Source organism: Canis lupus, chromosome 24, assembly GCF_003254725.2.
Source record: "Canis lupus dingo isolate Sandy chromosome 24, ASM325472v2, whole genome shotgun sequence".
Taxonomy (NCBI): Eukaryota; Metazoa; Chordata; class Mammalia; order Carnivora; family Canidae; genus Canis; species Canis lupus.
In genome coordinates, this window is record NC_064266.1 from 46,369,042 (window position 1) to 46,389,074 (window position 20,033).

The 20,033-nt window shown below is 60.9% G+C and overlaps 2 protein-coding genes across 9 annotated transcripts in view; both read left to right on the forward strand.

Annotated features, from left to right (window-relative positions):
- The window catches only part of OSBPL2 (oxysterol binding protein like 2), a 42,220-nt gene extending 35,602 nt beyond the window's left edge, over nt 1-6,618 (forward strand). For all 7 annotated transcript variants that reach the window (XM_025470608.3, XM_025470610.3, XM_025470612.3 and 4 more), the window contains 4 exons: nt 810-938; nt 1,957-2,080; nt 3,160-3,250; nt 5,348-6,618. In XM_025470608.3, the coding sequence (XP_025326393.1) occupies nt 810-938; nt 1,957-2,080; nt 3,160-3,250; nt 5,348-5,450 (447 nt within the window). In that variant the 3' untranslated portion in view covers nt 5,451-6,618. The remainder of the gene's footprint in view (nt 1-809; nt 939-1,956; nt 2,081-3,159; nt 3,251-5,347) is intronic.
- Nucleotides 6,619-14,019: 7,401 nt separating this feature from the next.
- Nucleotides 14,020-20,020, forward strand: ADRM1 (ADRM1 26S proteasome ubiquitin receptor). 2 transcript variants are annotated; one of them, XM_025470616.3, is made up of 10 exons: nt 14,020-14,171; nt 14,637-14,850; nt 15,363-15,479; nt 17,177-17,300; nt 17,841-17,927; nt 18,405-18,486; nt 18,724-18,845; nt 19,201-19,358; nt 19,487-19,589; nt 19,793-20,020. In XM_025470616.3, the coding sequence occupies exons 2-10, from the start codon at nt 14,638-14,640 to the stop codon at nt 19,894-19,896; spliced, it is 1,110 nt and encodes a 369-aa protein (XP_025326401.1). In that variant the 5' UTR covers nt 14,020-14,171; nt 14,637; the 3' UTR covers nt 19,897-20,020. The 2 variants fall into 2 exon arrangements, with proteins under 2 accessions (XP_025326401.1, XP_025326400.1); XM_025470615.3 differs by having other exon boundaries at nt 14,021-14,171; nt 18,724-18,956.
- The last annotated feature ends 13 nt before the right edge of the window (nt 20,021-20,033 follow it).

Sequence of the window (20,033 nt, forward strand, 5' to 3'; positions counted from 1 at the left end):
TTCAGTGTCTGGCACTGTGGCGTCCCGTGGGTGCCGTCAGATGGTTCTTCTAATGGTGCTCTTTTACTTGAAAAAAAGGAAAGTTGCATTTGAAGACCACACAGACTCAGAATATGGAACCCATTGAGGATTGGCTTTTAATGCCTTAGCTTGGCTTTGTTGTCCTTTGGGTAACCTAGATGTGAGAGAGAGTTTTATGTGAACACACATTGCCAAGCGGCCTTTATTTAGCCTCTGGCACCAAACCCCATCGAAGTCGGCTCAGGTGGGGGGTCCTGAGGCCACCCGGTCCCACTCAGGCATTCTCCTGTGACCACTGCAGGGCTGCCCACTTCTTTCTCCAGGCCCCACTGATTTTGAAAAGTCAGGTCGTAGTTGTATCTTTTGCTTTCAATGTGGTCTCCAGTTGGGGTTCAGGCTAGAAGCGCTAGGTAACCGTGAAATCGCCACACAGGAGCCAGTTCTTGACTGTGGGCAGGGCTGCAGCGTGAGGACTGTCTCCAGCCCAGGAGCCGCCCTTAGCAAGAACCGTACGAGCTTTTCTAGAAGGTGTCGCCCCCCTTTAATGGTGAGCAGACTCGCTCGAGTGTCGTTTTGTGCTGCAGGTGCCTCTCCCTGCAGGAAAGCCCTGCCTTGCTGCTGACATCCTGCCCTCCCTCTGGGGAGCCCCCCAGCAAAGAGAACATGATGATGTCCTCTCCTCACTAGAGAGCCCATCTTGCTGTGTGCCCAGCGCTGACACTGGCCTGACAGTAGCTCAGGGGTACTGTCCGTCCAGGCTGGCCGTCCCAAGGTGTTCTGTGTTTCAGGACGACAGCTCCCAGAAAGCTGATGGCGACGTGCTAGACGCCGTGCCCGAGGCTCAGGAGACTGTGCATGTCATTCCCGGCAGCAAGCTACTCTGGAGGGTCAACACTCGGCCCCCCAACTCTGCCCAGGTTCGTCTGCCCCCTGCCATGCCTGCCACCCACCCCCCTCAAGTCTAGGCCTCTCCGTGGCCCCCAGTGCCCCCGACCCCTGGCCAGGCCCCACAGCTGTGCCTTGGTCCCGTGTCCACGCTGTGGCCCAGAGCCGAGGGCCCTCTGTCACTGGGTTGCACCCTGCGTGGGCCCCCTGGCCTCCCCGCAGCAAATGCAGTGCTCTCCCCACCTGGCGTGTGAGGTGGTGACCCGGGCCGCACGCAGTATGACAGGTGCCTGGTCTAGCAACCTGCACCAGCTGAGCCTTACGAAGGGGCTTCCGCGGCGGTTGTGAGAGATTATTTTTCTGACTTGTCAGTTTAGAGGCTTAGTGCGTTTTGGTATATATTTTTGAAAGTTGCACTTATAATTTATGTTGCATATAATAAGCTTGTATTATGTACAATAACGTACAACATATAACTAATAGATACGATAACGTGTGATAAACTTATTTTAACAATTATTTTGTTTATACATAAATTATATATACAACATATTATGTAATCTATCGTGTCATTACGTCCTGTTAACATAGCAGAACATGTAAAATAACTAGAAGGAAATAAAACATCCACCTATGCACATATTACGTGGCACAGCCACTGCCCCTCTCGGCTGAATGTAAAATAGTACAATGACGGAACAAGAGGCAGATTTCTCTTGAGGGAACACCTTTTACAAATAGGGTTCCTCCCTCCATCCTTTGGGGTGTGTGGGGAGCTGCCCTGCCCGCCAACATGGGGGGCGTCAGGCCCCAGGAGCAGAGCTGGAGCACAGGGTGGGCACCGCCCCCCTGCCCCCACCCCTGTGCCTGTGGAGGTGCTGGTGACACAGGCAGCCTTGTCCCACTGGTGGGGCCGCATCCGGGCGGGTGGATCTGCAGGGCAGGCCCCCAGGGCAGGTGACACTCAGCTGATCCCAGTGGCTGCTGGCCGTGAGTGGTGACAGAAAGCAGTGCCATTTGGACTAACAGCTTCCGTCCTTCCTCTCCCAGATGTACAATTTCACCAGTTTCACCGTCAGCCTCAACGAGCTGCAGAGCGGCATGGAGAAGACCCTGGCCCCCACGGACTGCCGCCTGCGCCCCGACATCCGCGGCATGGAGAACGGCGACATGGGTGCGCTTGCAGGCTGGTGGGGGAGGGGCGCGGGCTGCAGGTGGACGGACGGGGACACCTGGGACAGTGCTTCTCGTGCTCTCCATGCTAGAAGAGTTTTTAGAATTGTAGCCAGTTGTAGACACAATTAGGCTACATGAAAAATGAAATGAAACAGGATACACGCAAAATACAAGTCCCCCAGATTTTATTATTAGTGTCAACAGACATTAGGGTGACATTCCAAAGATGATATGTGTTGTTCTTTAAAGGTCAGCATAGGGCAGCCCAGGTGGCTCAGCGGTTTAGCGCTGCCTTCGGCCCAGGGTGTGATCCTGGAGACCTGGGATCGAGTCCCACGTCAGGCTCCCTGCATGGAGCCTGCTTCTCCCTCTGCCTGTGTCTCTGCCTCTCTCTCTCTCTCTCTCTCTCATGAATAAATAAATCAAAATAAAAAAAATTTAAAAAAAAGCAAAGGCCCCATGTCCCAGGCTCAGCCGCTCACATGCTGAGGATGTGTCCATGTGAGGAGGGAACTGGCCGCCTGCTGGCTGCCTGGGTCAGGGCAGTGGCCCGTGACTCCCCGGAAGTCCGTCCGAAGTGGCCCTGGGTGTTGTTTACACCGTTGGCGTTGAGTGGAGAGACTGCACAGGGCGGAGTGGGTGGGCAGCCCCTGCTCCCTCGACAACCAGCCTCTGGGTTCGCACTCACAACCGGGCAGCAGCCCTTGGGTGCCTCGTGCCGACTGAGCCTGAGGTTCAGGTCCCTGGGACCGTCTTCTGCAGAAGAGGCTCCTGCTGCCCCTGCCCCCCTGGGGGCTGCCCGTGAGCCTCACGGCGCCCTTGCCTGTGCCGGCCCGCAAGCTCGGCCGCCCTTCCCTGCGTGGTGGGAGCACGCGGCCTCTCCCCACGGCCCTGCTGGTGTCGGGGCGCCGCCGTGCACTCGAGGCCAAGTTTGGTTTGCAGAGATGGCATTTTAGCCAGTGTGACTTCTCGTCTGGGCCTGGAGGTGGGGGCGTCCCGGCATCTGCTTCCTTGAGCGCTCACCTCTGCTTCACCGTCCACCCTGACTCCTGACCCCCACCGTGTGCTTGTCCCCAGATCTGGCGAGCCAGGAGAAGGAGCGGCTCGAGGAGAAGCAGAGGGAGGCCCGGAGGGAGCGAGCCACTCAGGAGGCCGAGTGGCAGACGAGGTGAGGCCCGGTGGCGGGAGGGGCGGTGGCGAGGGCCCCCATGTGCCCATGATGGAGCAGAAGCAGTGCCGGGTCCCGTCAACACGGGCTCAGGAGCACCGACGGGCCGCGCCCCCAGAAGGCGAGCACTTACCCCTGCCCGCAGCGTCTGACGCTGAGGGCTCCTCTCGTGAGGGCCTATTTTAAAGGGACGCTGGGTGGCTCGGCGGTTTAGTGCCTGCCTTCAGCTCGGGGCGTGACCCCGGGGTCCTGGGATCGAGTCCTGCGCTGGGCTCCTGCAGGGAGCCTGCTTCTCCCTCTGCCTGGGTCTCTGCCTCTCTCTGTGTCTGTCATGAATAAACACATAAAATCTTTAAAAAAAATAATAATAAAGGGAACATAGTTGGAACCAAGCTGTGGAGGGAAGGAAAACAGCTTTCAGACAGGTGACACTGCGGAAGAAATAGTGTGTTTAGCCATCACCCTGTGGCACTGCCGCCTGCAGGCTGCCTCTCGCATCACCTGCCATGAGGCACAGGTGGCCTGAGGGGCCACGGCTGGTGACGGGAGCGCGGATGGGGAGGGTGGGAGCCCTGTGTGCCTGGGGGTGCCTGCAGGTCAGCCACACCTGTGTTCAGACCAGGTGAGAGGGAGATTCAGAGAGACAGTTATGCAGAGAGACAGAGATGCAGAGACACAGACACAGAGGCAGAGAGACAGTCACAGACAGAGACATAAAGACACAGGCAGACACAGAGATGCAGAGAGACAGACGGGGAGCAGACACCACTGGCCCTGGGCCGCCTCCTGCTTTCTCACGGGAATTGTGGCGAGTGTGGTTTGTCTGTAATCATAATGGAGAATAACCCATTGGATGAGGATTCAATCAGGTAAGTGCTGTAATGTTTCAGCATAATTGAAAATACGTATCTGTTAAAATGTTAGTCCTGCAGAAATCTTCGGGTGGTCTTGAGCCGTTTAGTTAGTGTTTCTTCCAGTCATCCTTCATACTTCGTAGTAATTGTCCTCAAGGCTCCATACAGTCGCCTCCAGTGGCGGTCATATGACCAACATATTTAAATCTATTCTTCAGGCTTGGGCTCCCAATTTGATTTGATATTATGCTTTCAGTAGTTTGATACTTAGAATTGGCTTCATTCCAAAAAAAGCTTGAAAAGAGTTAAACTTCCTTCATTGTTTTTAAGTAGTCGATTTAAAAAATACATTGTGGAAATAATGATATTTTTGTCCTAAGATGATTACTTCCACTTTGTGAGTCCCCCACATCCACTCTATGATAACTTGCAGGCATCCTTTGTTGCCTTCACTTTGTGCAACAGAAGTAGGGGGATGGGGGTCCATGAGGGGAAGGGGGAGGGGTTTGGGGGGAGGGGAAGGGTAGGGGCTGCAGGGACACGGGGTGGAGGGGTGCAGAGGGAGAGGGTAGGGAGGAGTGCAAGGGGAGAGGATGGAGGGCTGTAGGAGCGAGGTCATGGGGAAGGGGGATGAGGTACGTGGTGGGGAGGTAGGGGCCACAGGGAGTGGGGCGTGAAGGGGCTGGGGGGTGGCTACAGGAGTAGGGCCACAGGGGCAATGTGAGGGGACGGGTGCAAGGGGAGGGGGGCTGTAGGAGTGAGGACATGGGGGCGGTACGGGGCTACGGGGGCATGAGGTGCAGGGTGGGGGCCTCAGCGGGGCATGGGGGGGCACGGGTGCAGGGGCGCAGGTGCCCCAGGGGAGCCAGTGGGGGCTTCCTCAGGCGCACGCCAGAACCGCAGCCGGTGGCAGCCCGCGGTGTCCCTCTGGCCCCAGCCCCCCCGCCCAGGTAGATGCCGGCCCTGGGGAGCGCCGCGCTGTAGAGGCGCAGGTGCTGTTGAGCCGACCGCCACCGGGCTCGCTGATGGCCCGGCGTGTTTCCTGTTGAATCCGTGAGGTTTGGCCGGGAAGTGGACAGCGGCCTGGTGGGTACGGGAGAGCCCCCGAGGGAGAAGGTGATTGAGCCCTGGCTGCGGGCAGGGCCGCAGGGCCGCGGGGCCGCGTGTTGCCGTGGGAACCCGTCACCCTGGAGGGAGTGGGCCCTGACCGCGCCGCCTCCTGAGCGCCGCCTCTGTGTTGCAGGTGGTTCCACCAGGGCAGCAACCCGCACACGGGAACTCCCGACTGGTTGTACACAGGGGGTTACTTTGAGCGGAATTTCTCACGCTGCCCGGATATCTACTGAGGGGCTGGAGGGCCCCGGGCCCGGGACCGGAGGCTGGACTCCATCACGTGGCTGCTCCGAGCCCCGCTCACAGCAGAGACCAGCTTTTCCAGCGACTGTGTTCGTGGCGACAGCACCGTCCCCGGTGGAGGATTTTATTCTAATTAACTTTTGATTGCCAAACATTTTACTACTGTTGCAGCCTCTTCATAAAGCTTCACTTGGGATCATCATGTGCTCGTTAAGGGTGGAAAGGAAAATCCTTTGCGGTCCCCTCACGTGATGGGCCTGGGCTGGGCGTGTGTGGCTTACCGCACCCTCCTCCTCCTCCGTTCATGATGCAGTGACCAGAGGGGCTCCTGTAGTCCTAGACCCCTCCATGTCCTCCTTGTAACGCGGGCACAGGCTTTCTGAGACTGATATGAATTTGAACAGTAACAGGGGAAGACGGATCTTGAGAAAAGTCCTTCGAAGAGTTTTGTACAGGCCAGGAGTTGCCTCCTGAATTATGGTTAATACGGGAGTGAAGATTTTCAAAGCATCAGATTGAATGAAATGAAAAGTTGTCAGATTCTGTATTTTTTACCAATCTTCAATAATGTAAAGATTACTTTTAAAATATTTAAGTTAAAAGTACTTGAATAGTATTTTGCCGAAAAGCAAGATATGCATTAATCACCAATTGTATACTGTCCCAAATGAAGCATTACCGTGACCCCTAGGGCGGCCAGGAGCCTTGAGGGCTGTTGACAGAACTCCCCAGGCTCTGGCCCCGTCTGCTCCTCTCGCACCGGGGCTTCGTAGTCCCTGCGGGCCACGCCCGGTCGCAGAGTGGGAGCCACTGCTTGCAGCCTTCCACCTGGGCCCGCGGCGCTGTCCCGTCCCCGTCTCCCCAGCATGCACGTCACGGCGGGTGTGCGCCGCGGGAGGGTCCGAAGCAGAGTCTGCTCACAGCCCGGAATTAAAGCTATTTAACAAAAAATAGGCGTATGTCCATTTTAGCAAACACCTTGTCAAGTGACTGTGGTCTTTCTGTAGAAACGTCGCCGCCACAGACGGCAGAGCTGAGCGCGCGGGCACACTTGCACACTCAGGCACACGCGCGAGGTCGGACGTATGGAGGGGTGGGTTCTCCGTGAGAGGGTGTCTCAGTGCGTGCCCGGGCTTCAGCATCACATTTGTAATTAAATTTTTATTTTTTATTTTATTTTATTTATTTATGATAGGCACACAGTGAGAGAGAGAGAGAGGCAGAGACATAGGCAGAGGGAGAAGCAGGCTCCATGCACCGGGAGCCGGATGTGGGATTCGATCCCGGGTCTCCAGGATCGCGCCCTGGGCCAAAGGCAGGCGCTAAACCGCTGCGCCACCCAGGGATCCCTCACATTTGTAATTAAACCACTTTTAAAAGCGAGTACCTGTTCCGAAGGCTTGACTTTGTAGCTTTGGAAACCCGAAGCCAAGGTGTTCAGTGGAACCGAGAGCATCTGCTCGGCGGGGACAGAGCGGAGCCAGACGAGATCTTGGCGCATCCGGGGGTCTGGAGGGGGAATCCCGTGGCCGTGCCCGTGGCTGTGGCCGGCTCGTTGTCCACGAGGGAGGGCAAGCTGAAAATGCTGGAGGCCACAGCCTGGGGCACATTTTAAATGACAGTATTTAGGGCATTTTAACAACTTCTGTTGAAACGAGTCTGTTTCTCGGTGGCACCAGTGGCTGGCCAGCGAGGTTTGTGCTCATGGGTCCGCCAGTGAGGTCGGGGTTCCGGGGCTGCTCCACAGGCGCCCGACCGCCACCGCCACACGGGCACGTTTGCCAGGCCCTTGTCACTCGGCTTAGCAGGTTTTAAACTGCTGTTTTTGCAGATGCTAACACGTAAAGTTACTGCCTCCACTTGGTCTCCCTTCTCATCTCAGATGTCAGATGCTGGCCTGTAAGAGTCTTTCAGTAGAAAATGCATTTTAAAAACACACACCTGCTACCTACGGGTTTGACCCTTGCAGAATGCTATGGCCTTCTCGGCCATGTGATGTCATCATGGCTTTGCCACAAGGGCCCAGGAGCCTTTTAGAGTAATATTGTGGCTTAGAACGCCCACAGAGAATGAAAAGTCGAGCACACTCTCCCCCCAAAACTTGATATTTTGGTTTTGGTCCCCTTTAAAGTTAGGATTCATTGACACGTCCCTTGACTCGGTGCACATTTGTGAAGAGCCACTGGAGGTTTAGCCATGGACAGACAGATGCTGTCTTGAAGTCTGTCTCATGTACAGTGTAAACTAATGTCACGGGGCCCCGTGGCGCTGACCACACTTCACAGGCCGCCTCATGTTGGGGACCGACGGTCGTATCTGGGTCCCAGGGCTGGCACAGTCTGTCCTGGAGTGGCCAGGCTCAGGGCATCACCAGCACCGGCTTGGCCATGGCTCGGCCATGGCTCGTGCTCAGGAGAAGGCCGTGGAGAAGCGGGCCCCGGTCCTTCAGGGACGCCACCACATTTTGTCACACGACGCTGCCACCGAATCCATAACCAGCCAAAGCACTTGCGTCTCCGCAGGGTCCAGAGGGCCCCTCCTCGCAGACACGGTGCCTTGGGAAGGTGGCGGCCACGTGGGAGTGTTGGCACAGCCCTCCCAACGAGGTGGCAGCCCGAGGGGCCGCAGGCAGGGCGCCCCTGAGGAGCAGCTCCCAGGGCTCCCGTGTTCTCGGCCGCCACATCCCCTTCAGACCCCACCCGCGAGGCTCACGATGCCCGTGCTTGTGGGAGGGCCGGCCCAGGAGCTGCCAGATGCACATCTGGTGTGGGGCCCGGTGTGGGGCCCGATGTCAGACCCAGCAGGCGCGGCAGCCGAGGGGTCAGGGGCGGCCCTGGCGGCCTCGTGTCTGAGCGTGGAGCCCCCCTCCCTGGAAGGCGTTCGCGGTGGCTGTGGAGGACATGCCATCTGCTTGCTGCGTCCTGGTGGGTCCCTGGGGGTCAGGCAGTCAGACCAGAATGAGAGACACTGGGAGATGGTGACTTCCTGGCTGTACCAGTCGCCAGCGTCCACGGAGCACGGAGGGGCCAGGGAGGTGGTGGGCCCGGGGCAGAGTCAGCACCGACCTCCCGCCTGGCCTGGTTTCTCCGGGCGCAACGTCCAGACCTTCCGACGTCTTCCAGAGGACTTTCCGGGTCCGCTGTGGGTGCGAAGCGCGGCGTCCCCGATCAGAGGGCACTACTCAGGGACTCGCTGGCCTCTGCATTCTCAGCGTGAGGGTTTTGCAAAGTGAAAAGAGCATTTTTGATGTCTTGCTGAGTTTCCTGGACGGTCCGTCCTTGCGTGGTTGTACCGTTCCTTTGCCGCTTTGGGAACCAGACGGTCCTGGGTCACACCGCTGGTAGAGGGCCACGGCGTCCCCGCAGCGGGCAGCGGCTCAGACACCGGCCCCCCTTCCTGCCAAGCGTGTGCGCGGCCGGTCCTCAGCACTGTTTATCCTGTCGGTGCCGCGTGGAAATGTCAGGCAAGAACATGCGCTAGTGAGATGCATTTATTTTTATAATATGTAATAACTGGCAGCGCCCATCTGTATAAACAGAATCAACCACTCTTAGATTGTTTGGGGGGGACTGGTGCGGCTCTCTGAAGGTAAATGTTAAACCCTAGCTCCAAATACACATCTCTTTGAAAATGAGTTGTAGCTGACATTTGCTTTGCACTGAACAATTTTTCACTGTCTCAGCTGTTCTGGCCTCTCTGAAAAGGGTTGCAGATCGGCTACAGACGAGTCCCCGGGCTCTGTAGGATTGGCCCAGCAAATGGATTGTCCCAGAAAACTGCTGGTCATGGTGGACAGGGGGCTCGGGAACACTTGTGACACCATTGGGCAGGCACACGGGATGGGTGAAGGGGCCCGTGTTCTCCGAGCAGTGGGGAGCCCTGAGCGACCATCTCTCTCCTCTCCCGGGGATCAGAGCCAATTGCTGAAAGCATTGAAATGCCCGGAACACCGTGTGTGTTTGCCTCGAAGTCCTTGCTGCCTGGCTGCCGTCCTGGGTGCCCAGCAGCTACATACTTCCCGGGAGGATGAGCTGAGCGGAGACAGTCCTCCATCCGACAGCTGCTGCGGTGGCTCTGGTCCACGAGACGGCAAAGCCCCCAGGGTGCACAGGCTCCTCCACAGCTGCCGTGTCTGATGCCGGGACCGCGGGGCCCTCGGCGCTGCCGGAGCCAGACCTCCTGTCTGGGGAGCTTACCACCCAGTCCAACCAGCAGAGGAGGAAAAGGGGGTGCAGGAAGGTGAGCTTGCCCCCGGTTTCACGCAGGTAAATGGAGGAAGTGGGATTGGCCCTTGTTTGTGGTGAAGCTTACCCTGTGTGCACTTGACGGAGTTCCTATACTGTGAGATGACGGGGATGTCAACAACATTGGAGGGGGAAAGGACAGTGTCTTCAACAGATAGTGCTGGGGGACCCAGACCCCGACCTCACACCTCCTACGACATTAACTCCACGTGGGTCAAAGGCCTAAAACCGTAAAACTCTTAGAAGAAAGTGCAGGGCACAAGCTTAGCAACGTTGGACTTGGCAGTGATTTCTGGGGTAGGACACCGAAGGCACAGGCGGAAACTTAATGTTGGTGCATCAGACACTATCATCGGGTAAAAAAATGCAACCCATAGAATGGGAGAAAATACACCTTTGACGTCTGGTAGGGGACTGACCTCGAGGATAGGCAGAGAAACTCTAAAACTAAACAGAAACGAACCTGATCCAAGAAGAGGCCGAAGGCTCCAGCAGGCATTTCTGCACAGAAGATGCACACAGGGCCCACAAGCCCCTGAAAAGATGCTTGGCATCGCTAACCACGTGGGAAATGCAAATCAAAGCTACAGTGAGATCCCACCTGACACCCACGAGGATGGCAAGTGTGGAAAACAAGCAAACCCAGGAGCTGGCGGGAGTGTGGATGCATTGGAACCCTGTGCAGCGCTGCTGGAACCTCAAAGGGCGCAGCTGCTGTGGGAAACGGGGTGGCAGTTCCGCACAACATTACAAATAGAATTACCCGATGAGCCAGTAATTCCACTGTGGGCTTTTTTTTTTTTTTAAGATTTTATTTATTTATTCATGAGCAACACAGAGAGGCAGAGACATAGGCAGAGGAAGAAGCAGGCTCCCTGTGGGGAGCCCAATGCAGGACTCGATCCCAGGACCCCAGGACCTCGCCCTGGGCCGAAGGCAGACGCTCAACCGCTGGGCCCCCCAGGGGTTCCCTCCACTGTGGTTCTGTGCCCGAGAGAGCGGAAAGCAAAGTCCTGAAGACGCACTTCCAGGTTGACGGCCACGTCCTCCACCGTGGCTGAATCACAGGAGCCACCCAGGGGTCCGCTGGGGGGTGAGTGTGATCTCGGCCTACGAGGGGCTACTGCTCAGCCTGGAGGACGGGCATCGGGGACCCGCGGCCGCACGGGCACATCCCGAGGACGTCGTGCTGGGTGACACGGCAGCCCAGGGGCCGGCGCTGCGGGCTTCCACTTACAGCACGTGGGCGGGGGGACGGGGCTGGGGGCAGACGGGGCTGGGGGCGGCTCTGTGCCAGGTGACGGGGCTCTGCAGGCGGACGGTGGCGCCGCTGCACGTCGCGGCGTCTTTGCCACCAGCACATGGCACGCTCCACGAGGGTTAAGGTGGTCACGCTCATGTCGTGTATATTTTACCACAATAAAAAAAAAATGGAAAGAAGTTCTCTGCCGTTGCGGGGGGGGGGGGGGGGGGGGCGGGGCGGGGCAGGGCACTCCTGCGACGCTGGAGCGGTGGGGGCAGGGGTGGGGCGGGGGCGGGCCCCCCAGGCAGCAGGTCCTCGGGCTGTGAGCGTGCGCCCGCCCGCTGGGTGCTGACGGCCGGAGGGGTGCGTGTGCCCGGCCACGGGGCAGTTCTTGCCCTTGCTGTGCCTCCGATTCCCCCCAAGAAGAAAGGATCGCTGACAGGAAAGAAACAAGGAAAGACAGACAGACGGCAGCAAAACCCGCCTGCCGGGGCACGTGGAGGCTCCGCCGGCGAAGCGTCTGCCTCCGGCCCAGCTCGTGATCCGGGGGTCCTGGGATCGCGTCCGCGTGGGCTCCCGGCTCAGGCTCTCGGTCTCCGTCAAATAAAATCTTTAAAGAAGCAAAACCTGCCTCCAAACCGCGTCGTCAGGTGGCTGTGCCGCTGTGTCCCCAGCACCCAGCACTGTCACGTTCTGTCCCCAGCCTTCTCGTCACGTTTCAATTTGCCTTCTCCTAGGAATAGTGGCGTGGGCTCTTCTCCCGTGCCTCCCGCGGCTGTACCCCTTTGGTGCCGCGTCTGGGCACGTGTCCTGCGCCCGTCCAGTTGCGCCCGTGGTCCCCGTGCCCTGCCCGCCGCCCCGCAGCCGGAGGTGGGCGCACCCGGGGGCCACGGCCACCTGTCTGCCTGTGGCCACTGTCCTGGCCGGACATCTGTGGGGGGCCGGCCTCAGACGCGGGCCCCCGGCTGGAGGAGAGGGGTGCTTGGGGGGCCTGCAGGCCGCGGGCTGGGCCGGGAGCTCACTCCCAGGGTCTGCAGAGCTGGTTTCCCGCGGCCTCCTGGGGCAGCGTTCTAACTTCCCCTGACGTTGAAGTGCCACCCGCCTGCTGGCCCGTGTTCAGGCGGCCACTGGACTTCCCGGAGCGTGGGGCACCGGGGGCTCGCTGTCACGGGCCCTGGGACCCGGGGTCTCAGGAATGAGCCGGGCCCCGCGGAGCTCGTGTGTCTGGGTCTGCCCTGCGGGTGTTTACCTTCCTGGGAAATGAAGAAGAGTCAGCGCACCTCATGCCACCTCATTACTTATTAACATAAACAACAGTTTTAATGAAAAACAGCAATGTTTTCTAGCACAAAGCGACACTGGTGATTCTTTAGATCACAAGGCAACGGCTACAGAACCTGGGCGCTGAGCGGGGGCAGCTGGCTCTGGTTTCAGGCTCAGGTCCGGCCCAGCAGGGCCCGCTTGGGGCTCCCTCTCCCTCAGGCCCTCCCCTGCCCCGCGCTCTCTCGCGCCCTAAAATAAATAATAAATCTTAAAAAAAAAAAAGTGGTTGCGCTTCAAACTAGGTACAGAACATTATGTGGAAATTAAATGCATCAGCCCCACGTGTTACCAGCCCCAGTAAGTCTTCCAAATAGAAACTACCTTCCACTTGGATGCTTTCTACGGGAAGGGTCCCGCCAAGGGGTCACGCCAAGGTTTACGCCTGCGGAAGGGCGCAGATGGTACTGGCAGGCGGCGGGGGCGGGCGCCTGGTGGCCTTGCCTCTGGAGGGGCTGGCTGTGCCCACCTGGTGCCTGCGAGAACTGGCAGCAGGGGCAGGACGGACCCCGGGGCTCAGCAGCCAGGGCTCCAGGCCTCCTGGCCAACACCTGGCGGGGCTTCACCCACCGCTCCGCTTCCTCCCACGCGGAGCACACATGAGCCTTGGGGGCCTCACACCAGCACTGTCCCCCTGGGAGGAGATGGGAGGAGAGAGGGAGGGGGACCCCGGGGGAGATGGGGGGAGGGGGACCCCGGGAGGAGAGGGGGAGGGGGACCCCGGGGGAGATGGAGGGGGGAGGGGACCCCGGGGGAGAGGGGGGAGGGGACCCCGGGGGAGAGCGGGCAGGGCCCCCACACTGGGGGGGGAGGGGAATGGGGGAGGGGGACCCCGGGGAAGATGGAGGAGGGGGCCCCTGGGAGGAGATGGGGAGGGGGACCCCCGGGAGGAGGTGGGGGAGGGGTCCCCCGGGAGGAGAGCGGGGAGGGGACCCCGGGAGGAGAGGGAGGGGACCCCGGGGGAGGGGGGGGACCCCGGGGGAGAGGGGGAGTGGACCCCGGGGGAGAGCGGGCAGGGCCCCTACACTCCAGGGGGGAAGGGAATGGGGGAGGGGGACCCCGGGGAAGATGGAGGAGGGGGTCCCTGGGAGGAGATGGGGAGAGGGGACCCCGGGAGGAGGTGGGGGAGGGGACCCCGGGAGGAGGTGGGGGAGGGGACCCCCGGGAGAGCGGGGAGGGGACCCTGGGAGGAGAGGGGGAGGGGACCCCGGGGTAGATGGAGGGGGACCCCGGGGGAGAGGGGGGAGGGGACCCCGGGGGAGATGGAGGGGCCCCCCGGGGGGAGTGGGGGGAGGGGCCCCCGGGGGAGAGCGCGGGGCCGCCCCGCAGCGCTGCCGTCTCGGGGTCGGGGTCGGGGTCGGGGTCGGGGTCGGGGTCGGGGGCAGGGGCAGCACTTCTGTCCCCGAGTCCAGGGCCCCGGGGACCTCAGATCCCGGCCCCGCCCCGGGCGCCGTCCCCGGAAGTCTCGGGACCTGCCGCGCCCGCTGTTCGTGGGCCTGGGACGCCCCTCGCGGCCCGCGGCGCCCCCGCGGCGCTGGGGGAGCGACTCCGACGCCCACCGCTCGGTCGGCGGCCGCCCCGCTGTTCCAGGCGCCGCCGCCAGGGGCCGCCGCCGCGCCCCTATGACACAGCAACAATAGGAGCCGCTCTGGGCCGCGCGCCGCCCGCCCGCGCTTCCGCCGGAAGGGAGCGCGGGCGCGGGGCGGGCCGAGGCGGGCCGATGGACGGCTGCCCCGTCCAATCGCCGGCGGCCCCGCGGCGGCCCCGCCCCCGAGCCTGCCCAGTCGGCGGCGAGAGCGGCGGGAGGGGCGGGGCGAGGGCGCACTTCCGGCGGGGCCCGGCAGGCGCTGAGGAGGAAGAGCGAGCCCGGACGGCGCCTCTCGGCCGAGTCGCGGCGCGGGCAGGTGCGGGGGCGGCGGGGCGGCGGGGCGGCGGGGCGGCGGGGCGGGGCTGCGCGGTCGGGGTCCCGGAGCGGGGTCTGGCCCGCGGGGGGGCGGCTCCAGGCGGCCCTCGGGCGGTGGGGTCCGCCGCGGCCGTGCCGGCCCGTCCGCCCAGCGCGACGCCTGGGGCCGCGGGCGGGGGCGCGTCGGCGGGGGCGGCCTCGGTGCCTCGGTGCCTCGGTGCCTCGGTGCCCCCCGCGCCCCTGCCCTGCCCGGCGAGCGAGGCCCCGTCCCGCGCCGCCCGACTTGGTGAAGTTGTCGGGCCCGGGCCGGGCAGCCGGCGTGCGGGGGGGCGGGGGTGCTGGGGGGACGCGGGGGGCGGGGCGGGGGGACCGGGGGGTGGTCCTGGGCCGGGGCGGGCGGGGGCGGGGGCGGGGGCGCGGGCCCTGACCCTGACCCTGACCGCCTTGCTCGCCGCCGCTCCTGCAGGATGACGACCTCAGGCGCGCTCTTTCCAAGCCTGGTGCCCGGCTCCCGCGGGTCCTCAAACAAGTACTTGGTGGAGTTTCGTGCGGGAAAAATGTCACTCAAAGGAACTACCGTCACCCCAGATAAGCGGAAAGGGCTGGTGTACATTCAGCAGACGGATGACTCCCTCATCCACTTCTGCTGGAAAGACAGGACGTCGGGGAACGTGGAGGACGTGAGTGTCGCGGCGGCGGCGCGGCAGGTGGTGGCGGAGCCGAGCCGGGGCCGCACGTGGAGCGCGTCCGTGGGATGCCTGGTGCCCGCGTCTGCGCTTTGCCGAGCTAAGGGTGTTGGGAGGCTCTGTGCACCCGAGACTGAGGAGCGGGCGCCGGGGGTGCTGCCTGGGCCGGTCCCCGAGCGGCTGTTTCGTTCCACGGTCTTTGTTCTGCAGACTCACCTGTTAGTCAAGAGCAGGGCAGAGTCAACTTCTAACTCGTTTTTGAGCATCGTTCCCAAGACGTTTCTTAAAAACGCTTGGAAAGCTGCACGCCCGCCTTCCCTGCTGGGCCCTGTGAGCCCCTCGCCCGGCCTGCAGGGCTGTGGTGGGCGCATCAGCCCCGGCTTCCCCGGCCCTGCGCCCGGTGCACCCCCCGGACCTGGGAGCCAGCGTGTTTCCTGGGGGGCTCGGGGCTCAGCGGCGTGCGCGTCTGTGACTCTAACTGCGTCTTCACGTGTGGCTCTTGGCAGGACCTGATCATCTTCCCTGACGACTGTGAGTTCAAGCGCGTGCCACAGTGCCCCAGCGGGAGGGTGTACGTGCTCAAGTTCAAGGCAGGGTCCAAACGGCTGTTCTTCTGGATGCAGGTACATAAGACGTCTTATTTGCATTCTGCATTTTCTCGTCGTAAAGTCAGATGAGAAGGGGAGCCTGGGGGGCTCAGTCCCTCGAGCATCTGCTTCAGCTCAGGTCATGATCCCGGGGTCCTGGGACGGAGCCCTGCGTCGGGCTCCCTGCTTAGCAGGAGTCTGCTTCTCTCTCTGCCTCTGCCACATCCCATGCTTGTGTTCTGACTCTCTCTCAAATAAAATATTAAAAAATAAAATCAGGTGAGAAAGAAGCTCCCTGGTTGGTGGAATTCGTTTTCACGAGACATGGATGCCGTCGGAGCGTGATTGTCCCAGACCCTGAGAATTCCGGTGTCTCCTGGTGGGGGGGCTTGGGGGCCCCTCCCAGAGTCCACACACTTGTGGCTGCGCTCCTGGTGCCCGTGTAGGATCCAGAATTCCTGGCAGACCAATGAGAGTGATTTGTGGGTGGGACCCAGTGTGGCTGAGTCGGTGGGTGCAGAGCGTCTGCTGTGCTGGTCTCTCAGCCCCCCTCCCCCACCCTGGGCCACGAGCACCTGCGAGCAAAAGCAGGGGTGACTGTGTGTGGTGTTCTTGGTGTGTTTTTTTTTACAGAAATGGAGTGTTCTCTCCCAAATGTTTCTGAGCTTTGCCTTTCCTCCACCCCAGTTGTGTGCTTTGGGGGGTCTCCAGGGATCAGTGCACCAGGGCTCCCTGGTGCCCACAGCTGCAGTCAAGTGTGCCTTCTCCGGGGTTGGACTTGTTTCCATCCCCATTTGTCATTTTGTTGCAGGCAGCGTGTTGAAGAGTAACTTTATGCCAAGGCTGCAGGGGAATCTGTGTTAAAACCCAGAAGTGACTTGTTAGAAGTGGGCATACGTGGGCATGTCGTGGGCATGTTGCAGTTCTGACGGTGGTTCTGGAGCGAGGCAGAAAAGTTTTCTCTCCGGGGGCAGGGCAGGACGCTTGCCTCTGCCCACGCTGCCCAGTAGCGTGCGAGCCGCCTAGACGGGAGTAAGGATCTTGCAGCTGCCGTCCAATAAAACTTCATTTGCAAACAGACCGGGGGCGGGGCGGGGGGGGGGGGCATGAGTTTTTTCTCCAAGGTTTTGCCGGGCAATGTTCCACTGGCCCTTCATTTTTTCTTCCTGATTTTGCTCATCATTAGCCTTGCCCTGGGGTGGGGGACTCTGTTCGGTCCCCCTGCTGTGTCTGTGGCCCCCAGCAGACCCACGGGGTGTGCTCGGTCACGGGCGCTTTGTCTCGTGGTTCTGGGGCCACCTACAGCACACTGCCTGACGAGCCCACACCCCGAGGTGCTAGAGTTGCCTGCCTGCCAGGGGCTTTCTTGAGTTTCCAACTAACGCTGAAGGGCCGGGTGGGGGCTGGTTCGTGGGCAGTGCTGTGATAAAAGGGTCCCAGGAAGGCTTCCTGGCTTTTAGACTGTTGTGTGAAGAAGCAGATTCTGGAGGCCCAGGAGGCGTTGCTGTGTGCAGACTGGGTGCTCGGTGCCTTCATCTCCCCATCCTCACACCGAGCGTTGCCCCAGCATCGGTGACATGGTCGGGCTGCTGTTCCCGTCAGCCCTGCGGGGCCCGCTGGGTGCTGTGTGGCTGTGGACAGGGAAGCACCTGTCAGCCTCGCCGGTCTGTTAGCTACTTCAGTGGCGGTGGGCTGCTCTCGGCTGCAGCTGTGGTCCTGTCCTCCCCCCGCAGGAGCCCAAGACGGATCAGGACGAGGAGCATTGCCGGAAGGTCAACGAGTATCTGAACAACCCTCCCATGCCTGGAGCCTTGGGGACCAGCGGGAGTGGCGGCCATGAGCTTTCTGCACTGGGCGGTAATGATCACCTTCCAGAATGTGCTGGCATGTCCGTAGATGTCAATGACGTGGACCCCTGAATGTGCAGTCTGGTTGTTTGGTTTTTCATTTCTTTATTAAGATTCTGTTTATTTATGAAGAGCACATGTAATGGGGGAGGGGCAGAGGGTAGAGGAGGAAGCAAATCCCCTCCTGAGCCTGGAGCTGGATGTGGGGCTCCATCCTGGGACCTTGACCTGAGCCACCCAGGTGTCCCCAGCCTGGTTGTTTTTAAGTGGAAATGGAGGCTTCTAAGGTAGAAGTTTCTTATCACTTCCAAGTCAGGCCCCCCGCCCCCACCCGCCCATCTCTTGGTGATAGAGCAGTGTCTGAGCTCTACCCTGTTGGCTCCTTTCAGGCGCTATGTACCAGGGGGGTGTGTGTGTGTGCGCGTGTGTGCGTGTGTGCGCGCGCGTACACGCGCGCACTGTTTCATCAGAAGCCCCCAGAATCCCTGTGCTCCCTGCAGGTGTTGACCCGAGCACCAAGCCCCAAGTCTGAGCACCTTCTGTCTTACAGGTGAGGGCGGTTTGCAGAGCCTGCTGGGAAACATGAGCCACAGCCAGCTCATGCAGCTGATTGGACCTGCTGGCCTTGGAGGACTGGGTAAGTGCACGCGCCCTTGCGGGCCTGTTAGAGTGGATGGCCTTCAGTTAGATTGCCTGGGGATTTGAATTTTTCCTCTTAAGCTTCTCGTTGGCTCTGAGTGACCCCTGTCCTCAGGCCGGTGGGTAGGGGGAGCACAGCTGGCCTGGGAGTGAGGCTCCTGCCTGGGGCCCTCCGGTTCACTCTGGGGGTCCTGCCCGCCACCACCTGCTGTTGGGCCGGGAGGGGTGTGTTTCTTGGGCGGAAGGAAAACACTCGGCACTCTCCCAGGTTTGGACTACGTGTCACCTTGGACCTCAGTGTGTCATTAGTGATCTTACTTACAAAATAAGCTTCCAGAATGCTGAGGTGTGAGCAGTCACTACTCCAGCACCGCAGCCCACTGTGGTCACCACTCGTCCCTGTTCGTCCCTTGGTTTTAGCACAGGGTGTTCAGCAGGGAGAGGGTGTGGCATCTGAACTCCTGTCTCCTTGCAGGTGGGCTGGGGGCCCTGACCGGGCCAGGCCTGGCCAGCTTACTGGGGAGTGGAGGGCCTCCAGCAAGCAGCTCTTCATCCAGGTGAGCCTCGTATTCTGCCCCCCACCACGCCTGGGTGCCCCCAGGCCTCCCCTCCTCCAGGGAGACTGGACATAGGAGGTATGGAAGGACAAAAAAGACCTCTGGGGAGGGTCCTTTTCGGGGTCTAGACCGTTCCTGGATTCCTGGCAACACAAGGACCTTGGCAGCGGGACCGACGTGCTCTGTGGGCGCCTTTAGGGTGCGTGGCCGCTCCATGGCTGCCCTCCCTCTTCCCAGCTCCCGGAGCCAGTCGGCAGCAGTCACCCCATCCTCCACCACCTCTTCTACCCGAGCCACCCCAGCCCCCTCTGCTCCAGCAGCTGCCTCGGTGACCAGCCCGAGCCCCGCACCCAGTTCAGGTAATGGAACCAGCACGGCGGCCAGCCCAACCCAGCCCATCCAGCTGAGCGACCTTCAGAGCATTCTAGCTACTATGAACGTGCCGGCCGGGCCTGGAGGCGGCCAGCAAGGTAACACGTGCTGCTCGGCTCCAGGCTGGGGGGTGAAGGTGCCTGCTGCCCCCTTCCTGCTCGCTCGCTGGCTTTCCAAGGCATGGGGCCAAGCATGTCCCTGGCTGAGCCGCTGCCCTGCACGTATGTCACCTCTGCTCCCCTCACCTTGCCACACCTCAGGGCTTGGGTGTCCGTGGCTGGCCTCCTGCGTGGGTGTCTGTGTGGGCCTCGAGCCGCTGATGGCTGTGTGCTTGTGCCTTAGTTGACCTGGCCAGTGTTCTGACGCCCGAGATCATGGCACCTATCCTTGCCAACGCGGACGTCCAGGAGCGCCTGCTGCCCTACCTGCCCTCTGGGGAGTCACTGCCGCAGACAGCAGAGGAGATCCAGAACACTCTGACCTCGCCCCAGTTCCAGCAGGTAGAGGCTATGGCCTGGGTGCCCTGCCTTCAGCGTGGTTCCTTGTCACTGAGCGTCCCTGCCCCTGCGACTGGCCCCCGCACCTCCTTCTCCCCTGGGGCTCAGGCCTGTCTGGCTTTCCTTTGCAGGCCCTGGGCATGTTCAGCGCAGCGTTGGCCTCGGGGCAGCTGGGCCCCCTCATGTGCCAGTTTGGGCTGCCTGCAGAGGCCGTGGAGGCGGCCAACAAGGGCGGTGAGTGCGCCCCCCCCCCCCCCCACACACACACACCAAGGCCGAGTTTGTCTTAATCCTTATAGTTCAAAGGCCTCCCCTGTTTGCACAGCCTGGGGCTGGCCACCCGGGCGTGGGGTCTCGGTGGTCCTGGGCCTTAATTTGGTCAGCGGTTCCAGGCCAGGGTCTAGAAAGGTCACCTCTTGTTTTTAAACGCGTTTTAGATGTGGAAGCATTTGCCAAAGCTATGCAGAACAGTGCCAGATCCGAGCAGGAGGGTGACGGGAAGGACAAAAAGGACGAAGAGGAAGACATGAGCTTAGATTAATTGTCTGCTGTCCCCAAGGGGTTGGGATTCGCGGCTGGCGACCTCAGTGATGGGGCTGGTGGCGCACGCCCTCACCTCCATTCCAGCTTGCTGAGAAATAAAGGTCTTGTCTTTTACCTGCCAATTCTGGTTTTGCT

Bases quoted from the DNA above. Each gene is read 5' to 3' on its own strand.
- ADRM1 (XM_025470615.3), top strand. From the start codon at position 14,638: ATGACGACCTCAGGCGCGCTCTTTCCAAGCCTGGTGCCCGGCTCCCGC. The intron at 17,301-17,840 runs GTAATGATCACC...TCTGTCTTACAG, and splicing joins TGAGCTTTCTGCACTGGGCG to GTGAGGGCGGTTTGCAGAGC. The intron at 17,928-18,404 runs GTAAGTGCACGC...GTCTCCTTGCAG, and splicing joins TGCTGGCCTTGGAGGACTGG to GTGGGCTGGGGGCCCTGACC.